The sequence below is a fragment of the Staurois parvus genome, unplaced genomic scaffold (assembly GCF_062004578.1).
Source record: "Staurois parvus isolate SC_StPar_1 unplaced genomic scaffold, SC_StPar_1.0 ptg001227l, whole genome shotgun sequence".
In the NCBI taxonomy this organism is placed as follows: Eukaryota; Metazoa; Chordata; class Amphibia; order Anura; family Ranidae; genus Staurois; species Staurois parvus.
The window spans coordinates 493,113-504,737 of record NW_028319023.1 but is presented as its reverse complement, the minus strand read 5'-3'; the positions used below and the strand labels follow the sequence as shown (position 1 = coordinate 504,737).

The window sequence follows — 11,625 nt, the reverse complement described above, 5'->3', positions numbered from 1 at the left end:
TATATAAACGAAAAAGTCCAAAAATTTTGAAAAAAAGTGTTTTCTTGTGAAATTTTGCAAATAAATAATCTTTCTTCGTAAATATTGGCAAAAATGTATTCAGCTATCTATTTAGTAAAAAATAACCCAAATTAGTTTTTAATCAAAAATTATAATTTTTCAAAACATTTCTTTTACATTCTTATTTTATTTTTTTTATTATTATTATTTTTTTTTTTTAACATACTATCACCCTAGCAGTATAGGATCACCATGGTGACACTGTACTACTTGTGGGGGTTGATGAAGATTTTTTTTTTACATTGATTGCTTTTACACCCATAAAGGCTGTAAAAGCAATCATTTCTCCTTCTCTCTGGCTGCATTCTTGCAGACATTGAGAAATACTGTGCGAGCTGTGATTGGTCACAGCTTGTCACATGGTACAAGGCTGCTGTGAATAGCCCTGTACCATGTGATCTCTGTGATCATTCACAGATTTCACATGTAGTAAGCAATGATGTTAGGAAGTGACATTACTACTCTTCATGTGATCACTGATTGGCCAATCAGTGATCACATGATCGGGACCTCACACAGAGGTCCCGTACAGCGATCGGTGTTCCACTGTGTCCTCACAGGATCGCGCATAGGGAGGGAAGTAGGAGGACATTTATTAACGTCCACCCGCTCCTGCAGTGCTCCCGTCCAGCTGTTTATGTACATGGGCCGGACGGGAAGTGGCGCAGCAACTCACGTCTCCTGGACTACTTTCCCAAGTCTTTGGAGACAGACGCAATCTTTCTCGGTCTGCCTGACCTCGGCTCAGTATCAAGAGATGCCCAGTATTTCCACTTCTTAACATCTTCGCGCCGGCGCCTACAAGCCCTTTAAGAGTTTTGGGGGGTAGGGTTTTAGGGTCATGTGACCGCCATGATTCTCTGTCACGGTGGTCACATGATCGGAAAAGGTCCTGATCGCAAGGGGAGATCGGGACCTTTCTATGTGTCACGGACATACGTACTGGGAGCGCGCTCTCAGCACATATGTATTTTTTAATGGCATGCAAATATGCGGCCACGTGGTGTCAAGGGGTTAATGAGTGCCAGATCAGCACTGACTGATGTATTCAAGGCTTTGTATATCCTTTTCCATCTTTATAAGTCTCCATGCGCACTGGGGAGTGTTTTAATAATGCTGATAACGTTAGCTGTGTAACACGTGAGTTTTTCAGCTTTTTTTAGCGTTTTTGCATTAACGTTTAGCGTTTTTTAGTGATCTTTTTTAACTAAAATAAAAAAAAAATTGGTTTTGTCAAAAAAAAAAATTACCTTGTTTTGTTGCATTCTTCAGTCTTTTATTACAGTCTATGTGCAAATGATACATTAACTTGTTACGCAGGTCTTTTGACAGTTCTTGTCTGCTCCCCATGGCTCAGTATCCAGCCTGCTCAGTTCATCCACGTGAGAGAGAACAAGCTCACTGACTGTTTATATGAAGACACTGATTGCAATTTTAAAAGCCACAGATGTGGGGAATTAACTGTTTAATTGGCATTGGCCCCCGTGTGTCTGTACCAAGGCCGAACATTCCCGGGGAGACTGGTCTGGAGACACTGAGACTGGTATGACAGTGATCAGAAATATTGTTGCTAGCTTATACTGTTCTGGTGACACTGGGACTGACCATTCTAGTGATCAGGAACACTGTTTCTGGCTTACACTGGTCTGGTGCCACTGGGATTGGTGCGGTGGTGATCAGGAACACTGTTGCTGGCTGCACTAGTCTGGTGACACTGGGACTGGTGTGGTGGTGATCAGGAACACTGTTGCTGGCTGCACTAGTCTGGTGACACTGGGATTGGTGTGGTGGTGATCAGGAACACTGTTGCTGGCTGCACTAGTCTGGTGACACTGGGACTGGTGTGGTGGTGATCAGGAACACTGTTGCTGGCTGCACTAGTCTGGTGACACTGGGACTGGTGTGGTGGTGATCAGGAACACTGTTGCTGGCTGCACTAGTCTGGTGACACTGGGACTGGTGTGGTGGTGATCAGGAACACTGTTGCTGGCTGCACTGGTCTGGTGACACTGGGATTGGTGTGGTGGTGATCAGGAACGTCGTTGCTGGCTGCACTGGTCTGGTGACACTGGGACTGGTGTGGTGGTGATGAGGAACGTCGTTGCTGGCTGCACTGGTCTGGTGGCACTGGGACTGGTGTGGTGGTGATGAGGAACGTCGTTGCTGGCTGCACTGGTCTGGTGGCACTGGGACTGGTGTGGTGGTGATGAGGAACGTCGTTGCTGGCTGCACTGGTCTGGTGGCACTGGGACTGGTGTGGTGGTGATGAGGAACGTCGTTGCTGGCTGCACTGGTCTGGTGGCACTGGGACTGGTGTGGTGGTGATGAGGAACGTCGTTGCTGGCTGCACTGGTCTGGTGACACTGGGACTGGTGTGGTGGTGATCAGGAACGTCATTGCTGGCTGCACTGGTCTAGTGGCACTGGGACTGGTGTGGTGTGATCAGGAACGTCGTTGCTGGCTGCATTGGTCTGGTGACAGTGGGACTGGTGTGGCGGTGATCAGGGACACTGTGCCTGGCTGCACTGATATAGCAACAGTGTACTGAAATGTTTAGTGCGCACTGAGTGGCTGTATTCGCATACTGTGTCACCAAAGCAGCCAGTCAGTGTCCCTGACCACTAATCATCCTGCATGGTGAACATGAATCATTTCTTGGCTGTTGGAGCTGACGGTAAGATTTGCTGTGATTGAGGGAAACAGCGAAGTGCAATCACTGTGCAGCACCACCAGATACAATGAATGGATAGACATGATACAGAATTACAAACTATCCATGGAAACAAGGTGTCGGCACTGACACACATTCATAAAACTCATCACTGGAATAATCACAGTGTTTATTATTGATATAATTATTATGCAGGATTTATATTGCCCCAACAGTCTGCACAGCACTTTACAAAAAAAAAAAGATTTACATATAGAACACATTAAAAAAAATCAAATTAATGCTTAGATCCCTTTTTTACAGTTAAGTCTCTATATTGTGAGCTGCGTAATTTACAGAAAGGTCCAAAAGCCCTTCAAGTGTGACGGCACGTCCCCCTTCATCCTGTACTCCCCTTATCCTTCGATGGGTCCCATGTGGACCACCATGCAGAGACCCAGAATGCATTGACGGCATGTCCAGTTCTGTCCATAATTTGGAATTTCATTGAGCCGGCTTACTGGCTGGATTCTGCTGGTTCCATGGCTGGGGACATCCCTGTATAACAGGTTTATTATTTAGGGATTATTCATTATTTGAAGTTCCCGTAGGTTTCAAATGAATCCAGATAACTCTGAGCCAGGGTGTAGCAGAAGGAGTGTTGTTCCTGCAGAAAGAGGAAAGCACACTTATTTACAGTCACATTATGGCATCCAAATGGAACTAGACTCTGCTGAACTCTACATTTCCAACATCCACCCTTCTTAACCACTGACACCACCAAGATAATAATGGACTTCCTTATCACTTGCCTTGACAATTAGAATGTCCTTCTCATTGGCCTACCTCTACACAAACTATCCCCCTTCAGTCTATTATGAGTGCTGCCGCCAGACTTATCCATCTTTCCAACCACCCATTGACCTCCACCCCTCTCTTCCAATCCCTCCACTGGCTTCTATTCAGTGTCCATGACCCCTATTTACCAATCCCTCCACTGGCTTCTATTCTCTATTCTTCACCCCTCTCTTCCAATCCCTCCAATGTACTCCACTCAGTGTCCTCCACCCCTCTCTTCCAATCCCTCCACTCATTGTCCTCCATCCTTCTCTACCAATCCCTCCACTGGCTTCCATTCAGTGTTCTCCACCCCTCTCTGCCAATCCCTCCACTGTCTTCCATTCAGTGTCCTCCACTCCTCTCTGCCAATTCCTCCACTGGCCTCCACTCAGTGTTCTCCATTCCTCCATCTTTCTCTACCAATCCCTCCACTGGCTTCCATTCAGTGTTCTCTACCCCTCTTTGCCAATCCCTCCACTGTCTTTCATTCAGTGTCCTCCACCCCTCTCTGCCAATTCCTCCACTGGCCTCCACTCAGTGTCCTCCATCTCTCTCTACCAATCCCTCCACTGGCTTCCATTCAGTGTCCTCCATCGCTCTCTGCCAATCCCTCCACTGGCTTCTATTCAGTGTCCATGACCCCTATTTACTAATCCCTACACTGGATTATATTCAGTGTACACGACCCCTATTTACTAATCCCTACACTGGCCTCCATTCAGTGTCCTCCAACCCTCTTTGCCAACCCCTCCAGTGGATTCCATTCAGTGTCCCCCCCCCCTTTGCCAAACTTTCCACTGGCTTCCGTTTACCCAATGGATAAAATTCAAAATACTAACTACAACATACAAAGCCATCTGCAACTTTTTCCTGAGTTGCATCACCAACATCATCTCAAAATGTCACCCAAAAGGTCCACTTCACTGCTCTCAAGACCTCTTGCTTGCTCCCTAGTAACGTCCTTCCTTGCTCACCTCTGTAACTTCTCCGGAGCCTCTCCTTTGTTCTGGAATTCCCTACTCTGATCTATCCAGAGCCTCTCCCATCCTCTGGAACCCTCTACCTCTATCAGTCTACCTGACTATCTCCTAATCTGTCCACCTTCAGGCAATTCCTGAAAGGTCAACTCTTCAGGGAGGTCTTCTTGAGTAGCCAGGTTAGGTTTATGTAACTCCAAGGCATACTGAGCTGAGCATGTATGGCCAAAGGAGCAGTCAGGAAACAATTGCTGGCAGGTAGCTGGGAAACTTTTATTGTTGTATATCTAGATTGTCTCTTTAGAATCTCCCCTGTAATAAAAGCCTGCAGACAATGTTTTGTTTGAAAGTCATAACTGCAGTTTAACTGCTGGTGTTGGTCCACTGTGCTTCATTAAGTCCAGGATCAACGCAGCCGTCTACCAGGAGATTTTAGAGCACTTCATGCTTCCTTCCGCAGACGAGCTTTATGGGGATGCTGACTTCATTTTCCAGCAGGACTTGGCACCGCCCACACTGCCAAAAGCACCAAAACCTGGTTCAATGACCGTGGGATTACTGTGCTTGATTGGCCAGCGAACTCGCCTGACCTGAACCCCATAGAGAATCTATGGGGCATTGCCAAGAGAAAGATGAGAGACATGAGACCGAACAATGCAGAAGAGCTGAAGGCCGCTATTGAAGCATCCTGGTCTTCCATAACACCTCAGCAGTGCCACAGGCTGATAGCTTCCATGCCACGCCACATTGAGGCAGTAATTGCTGCAAAAGGGGCCCAAACCAAGTACTGAGTACATATGCATGCTTGTACTTTTCAGAGGTCTGATATTGTTCTATGTACAATCCGTGTTTTATTGATTGCATGGAATATTCTCATTTTCTGAGATTGTGGATTTGGGGTTTTCATGAGCTGTAAGCCATAATCATCACAATTATGACAAATCACGGCTTGAACTATCTTGCTTTTCATGTAATGAGTCTATCTCGTATATTAGTTTCACCTTTTAAGTTGTTGCACTGAAATAAATGAACTTTTGCATGATATTCTAATTTTTCGAGTTTCACCTGTACATACCAAATTTTCCATTTAGGACTTTCTTGCCCATTTTTATTCAGAAGAAAATTCATATACCAGAAAATGTTACCCTTACCTTTACGGATTGTCATACCTTCTATGCATCACGGTACTGAAACTCTGGAGAACACAGTTGGCACCAAATGTGTCAAAATCTACTGCTCTAATGAGAGTCAACTATTGCTAATGAAAAATCTCTGTCCCCAAGCATTGCCTTCTAAACCACCTTTGAGAAATGATAGAAACACTGGGTCAATTGGTGTAACAGCAGAATCTCTGATTGTGAGGATTGTTCTTGGAGTTTTATTGTTGTACTGTAAACCCAATGTGAAATATAAGGCTGTATTGTTTTGCAGTTTTACAATGGAATTGGCAAATGCTCCTTTGCATTAAAAACCTATTGCAACAAACCCCCTGGCCATACCTGCACCTTTGGCTGATCCAGAGGGAGGAAGGAGCTCTGAATTGTTACTAACAACTATACTAAAAGGGCTACACCTACAGTACATGAGTTCTGGTAAAACATGGACCCAGGATTGGAGAATTCATCCCTTCCAAGTCCTTCAAAGCCTCCATCCTCTCTACCTCATATCAGGTTCCATCAATCTCTGAAACCAAAAATTCAGTTTCCTCCACATGGCATAAGAACCATGGAGCCCCTCAACTCATATCCAGTGAACGGCAGTTGTGTGGAGGAAAATGCTTTGTTGATGTCAGAGGAGAATGGGCAGACTGGTTCCAGATGAGAGAAAGGCAACAGTAACTCAAATAACCACTTGTTACAATCAAGGTATGCAGAATACCACCTCTGGATGCACAACTCTCCCAACGTTGAAGCACATGGCCTACAGCTGCAGAGGACCTCACTGGGTGCTACTCCTATCACCTAAGAATAGAAAACGGAGTCTACAATCCACACAGGCTCACCAAAATTGGACAATAGAGGATTGGAAAAACCTTGCCTGATCAGTCTGGATTTCAGCTGTAACAATCAGATGGTAGGGTCAGAATTTGGCGTAATCAGTATGAAAGCATGGATCCATCCTGCCTTATATCAACAGTTTATGGATGTGAAGCCAACATATCTGCAGCAACTGCATCATGCTATCATGTCAATATGGACCAAAATCTCTGAGGAATGTTTCCAACACCTTGTTGGATCTATGCCACAAAGAATGAAGTAGGTTCTGAAGGAAAAAGTGGGCCAGCCCAATACTAGCAAGGTGGACCTAATAAAGTGGCCGATGAGTATATATTGTGGGGAGATTATACTCGTGTGGCAGATGCTTTTCCATTGAGTTGTGCCAGTCCAAACTGTAATTAAGGGCATGGCAGCCCACTTTTATTAAACCAAATGGAAAGTTCACATAGACATCAGTTGCCCATTTAGGGATACTTTCACATCAATATGAACAAAATAAAGTACCGAACCACCTAAATCCCTTCTTGTCAGCACCACTGCTTTTCTTACCAGTTCCTCTGACTATGTTGTCCAGCTCTACTGGTTCCCTTGGCTCTCTTAGCCTTTAGTTGCAGTGCTCTGTCCTGGCCTCTGGATATGGTTTCTCCTGACACCAAGAAAGGAGACCTCTGCCCCCTGGGACAAGACCTCCTGTCTCTTGGCTCCTGGCTGGGGCTCCTCTGACCCCTGGGTGAGACCTCCTGTCTCTTGGTTCCTGGATGGGGCTCCTCTGACCCCTGGGTGGGACCTCCTGTCTCTTGGTTCCTGGCTGAAACTCCTAACCCCTGGGTGAGACCTTCTGTCTCTTGGCTCCTGGCTGGGGCTCCTCGGCCCCCTGGGTGAGAACTTCTGTCTTTTTTCTCCTGGCTGGGGTTCCTCTGACCCCTGGGTGAGACCTCCTGTCTCTTGGCTATATATATATATATATATACACATACACACACTTTTTTTTTACATACATAACACACATACATATACACACATTCACACAGTATCTCATTTCCCCCTTAGTTGTCATCTATAGGGGGCTGGTGTATTGGGAAGGAGAAGATACAGGGTATAGGATGATGACATATCTCAATAGTGCTAAAATACACAACATACCACATCAGGAATGAACTGGCAGCGTCTCCTCCGGAGGGAACGCACAGCCTGCGACACATCTAGACAGCCGTCACTGCGGATCTGGTCACAGAGTATGATTCCGGCACAGAAGAGACCTGAGCGGCTTGCTCCATCGCTGTGCAAACACAAAGGATATAAAGAACGCTGGGTAATTATTCTGTTGGCCATTTTTGGTGAATACAATGCATGATGCAGACATTTTGTATCTTTGCAGCAAGTCTAGTATATATTTATAGAATGGCTGGTGGCCATGTAAATACAATCAAAGCATCCTGCACACTTACAAGGCCTGAGCAGACCATGAGAGCGGTAATAGACCTGAGATAACCCACTTGAAAACAGCAAAATTGGGCCAGCCCCTATGTATGGATAACCTAAGCTCCAATGAATGACACAAAATAGATGTGCAGCCTGATAAATGATGTGTGCAAAGTTACAGGACCAGGGATGGACTGACCATTTGGAAACTCCGGCACTGCCCGAGGGCCCGGGGTCAGTAGGGGGCCCCATGAGATGCCCCTGGTACCTTTTTCATAGGCTTTTTTGAGTTTGGGCAAGGACACAGGGGCCCCATGATCCCCTATTGCCCGGGGGCCCCATGAGTTGTCAGTCCGCCCCTGTACAGGACTGTTCAGAAAGTTAACCAATGATACCACAAAGCTACTAATTCACTCAATTATTGCAACTCCCTTTCCACTGGCCTACCTCTGCAAAGACTATCCTCCCCTTCAGTCTATCATGAATACCTCTGCCAGACTCACTTACCAACCCCTCAGTGTCCACCACTCCTCTCTGCCACTTCCTCCATTGGCTTCCACTTACTCAAAGAAGAAAATTTGAAATGCTAATAACTTCTAAAGCTATATGCAACCCCTCTGAAACCTGCTACCCCAATCTGTCTCCCACTCTGTTGGCTTTTGCCATTCCCTGAAAATGTATCTCTTTTTGGAATGCTATCCCACCTCTACATAACAGCTAAATGTACACTTACCTATCAACTCATCCACCCACAATTACTGCCACAAGAGTGGACAACAACATCACCCCAGTGTAATTCAAGCATGTCTTCTTTGGTGAGAATTGGGTACTATCAACCAAACATGAGAAATGTCCTCCACCATCCCACCGTTCTTCATCATCCCACTGTCCTTTACCATCAACACCATCCTGACATATACAGTGAGGAACAGAAGTATTTGAACCCCCTGCAATTTTGCAAGTTCTCCCACTTAGAAATCACGGAGGGGTCTGAAATTCACATTGTAGGTGCATTCCCACTCTGAGAGACAGAATTTAAAAAAAAATTCAGGACATCACATTGTATGTTTTTTAAAGAATGTATTTGTCTCGCACGGCTGAACAGAAGTATTTGAACACCTGAGAAAATCAGTGTTAATATTTGGTACAGAAGCCTTTGTTTGCAATTACAGAGGTCAAATGTTTCCTGTAGTCCTTGACCAGCTTTGCACTGCAACAGGGATTTTGGCCGACTCCTCCACACAGATCTCCTCCAGATCTGTCAGGTTTTGGGGCTGTCGCTGAGCAACACGGAGTTTCAGCTCCCTCCAAAGATGTTCTATTGGATTTAGGTGTGGAGACTGGCTAGGCCACTCCAGAACCTTGATATGCTTCTTACGGAGCCACTCCTTGGTTCTCCTGGCTGTGTGCTTCGGGTCGTTGGCTCGTGGCTGGGTCTTCCAACATGACATCTTCAATTCTCTGACTGAGGGAAGGAGGTTGTTGCTCAAAATCTCACAATAAATGGCCCCATTCATCCTCTCCTTAATACAGTGCAGTCGTCCTGTCCCCTTCGCAGAAAAGCACCCCCAAAGCATGATGTTACCACCCCCATGCTTCACAGTAGGGATGGTGTTCTTGGGATGCAACTCATCCTTCTTTTTCCTCCAAACACGACGAGTGAAGTTTAGACCAAAAAGTTCTCCTTTGGTCTCATCTGACCACATGACTTTCTCCCATGCCTCCTCTGCATCATCCAGATGGTTATTGGCAACCTTCAGACGGGCCTGGACATGTGATGACTTGAACAGGGGAACCTTCAGACGGGCCCGGACATGTGATGACTTGAACAGGGGAACCTTCAGACGGGCCTGGACATGTGATGACTTGAGCAGGGGAACCTTCCATGCAATGCATGATTGGAAACCATGACGGCGTAGTGTTCTACCGACAGTGACCTGTGAAACTGTGGTCCCAGCTCTCTTCATGTCATTGACCAGCTCCTCCCTTGTAGTTCTGGGCTGATTCCTCACCTTTCTTATCATCAGTGATACCCCACGAGGTGACATCTTGCATGGAGCCCCAGTCCGAGGGAGACTGACAGTCGTCTTTAGCCTCTTCCATTTTCTTACAATTGCTCCAACAGTTGATCTATTTTCACCAAGCTGCTTGGCAATTACCCCGTAGCCCTTTCCAGCCTTGTGGAGGTCCACAATTTTGTCTCTGGTGTCTTATGACAGCTCTTTTGTCTTGCCCATGGTAGTAGTTGGCGTCTGACTGACTGTGGGGTGGACAGGTGTCTTTAAAGAGCTCAGACAGGTGCTACTAAGTTAGATGAATGAGTGGAGTAGAGGTGGACTTTTTAAAATGGCGCAGTAACAGGTCTTTGAGAGACAGAATTCTTGCTGTTTCTCAGGTGTTCAAATACTTCTGTTCAGCAGTGCAAGGCAAATCAATTCTTTAAAAATCATACAATGGGATTTCCTGAATTTTTTTTTTTAATTCTGTCTCTCAAATTGGGAATGCCCCTACAATGTGAATGTCAGACCCTCCATGATTTCTAAGTGGGAGAACTTGCAAAATCGTAGGGGGTTCAAATACTTCTGTTCCTCACTGTACCTTTTCCTTCCCTTCCCCTTTATATGTTAGGCTCTCCTGAGCAGGGCCCTACTAACCCTCTTGTCTTGATTTATATTGTAAATGTACTGTCCCCCCTTACCTACTCCAGGGATACTGTAAATCATTTTTGTAGCTCCTGTGACATCATCCTAGGTGCTACAGAATTCTGACAGCCACCGTAGCCAGGAATGAAGAGAGTGCCTTTAGGCCCTTGTGGGATGGCAATTGCTCCTCCTCTCAGCCATCATAGGCCATGCTGTCCTCTCAATCACAAGGCTTGGGGGTGTGGCCATATTTGATTGGCATTGGGGAGAATGGGTCTCTCCTGTAACAATGGTAAGAACCCTCCACCACTGCCTACATATTGGTGAAGTGCTCAACAGGGTGACAACAATACAATTACTTCACTGCAAATGAAGATTTTGTTGTCAGAATGCTGAAGGAGGTTTCAAGCATTGGCAGAGTCACAAGGCATAAAAGCCCCACAATAGAAATCATACAATGCAATATGCAGTGTGTTCTTTTAACATTTTAAGCTGCTGTTTTTAAAAAAATTACTATAGTTCTGTTTTAAGTCCTGTGGTGCTAGTCCTGGCCTCCCTGGCCTCAACTCACACTTGGCATGAAGTCTGTATGTATGTCTGGGCTTCCTCTGTGCATTCTGGTTTCCGCTCACAATTCAAAACAATTCCACCTAAATCAGTTCACCAGTAGGGCACCAACCCATCATACATCACCAGTCCCTGCATGAGCCATGATCCAATATCGGAACAATTTAAGGTACATTTTTATAGCCAGCTGCCATACCACAGAGGAAATGCTGAACTTACAGGCAGGTCACCAGGATGTGACTTTCCGGCACAGTCAACTGGTGCTTCTCCACCTCTCCAAGTAGGCTGATGAAGGCTGATGGATTCTCCGGGAGAGGTTTGTCCAAGGGCCAGGAGTCCAAGCACCACAGCTTCACCTCCAGGATGTTGTCATAGGTCTGTGGATAACAGAGCTCACTTGTTAGTTAGATCCATTGTTCCTGCTATTGAATATACAATACAATCTGAGAAAGTAGAGCCTAAAAGAATTG

The 11,625-nt window shown here is 45.8% G+C and overlaps 1 protein-coding gene across 1 annotated transcript in view; it reads right to left on the bottom strand.

The window, feature by feature from the left end:
- Positions 1–2,883: 2,883 nt before the first annotated feature.
- Positions 2,884–11,625, bottom strand: part of LOC149438005 (receptor-type tyrosine-protein phosphatase kappa-like) — a 197,632-nt gene continuing 188,890 nt past the window's right edge. Inside the window, exons 26-28 of the mRNA XM_089660339.1 lie at positions 11,375–11,532; positions 7,668–7,803; positions 2,884–3,377 (exon numbers count right to left, since the gene is read on the bottom strand). Of these exons, the coding sequence (XP_089516465.1) occupies positions 3,303–3,377; positions 7,668–7,803; positions 11,375–11,532 (369 nt within the window). The 3' untranslated portion in view covers positions 2,884–3,302. The remainder of the gene's footprint in view (positions 3,378–7,667; positions 7,804–11,374; positions 11,533–11,625) is intronic.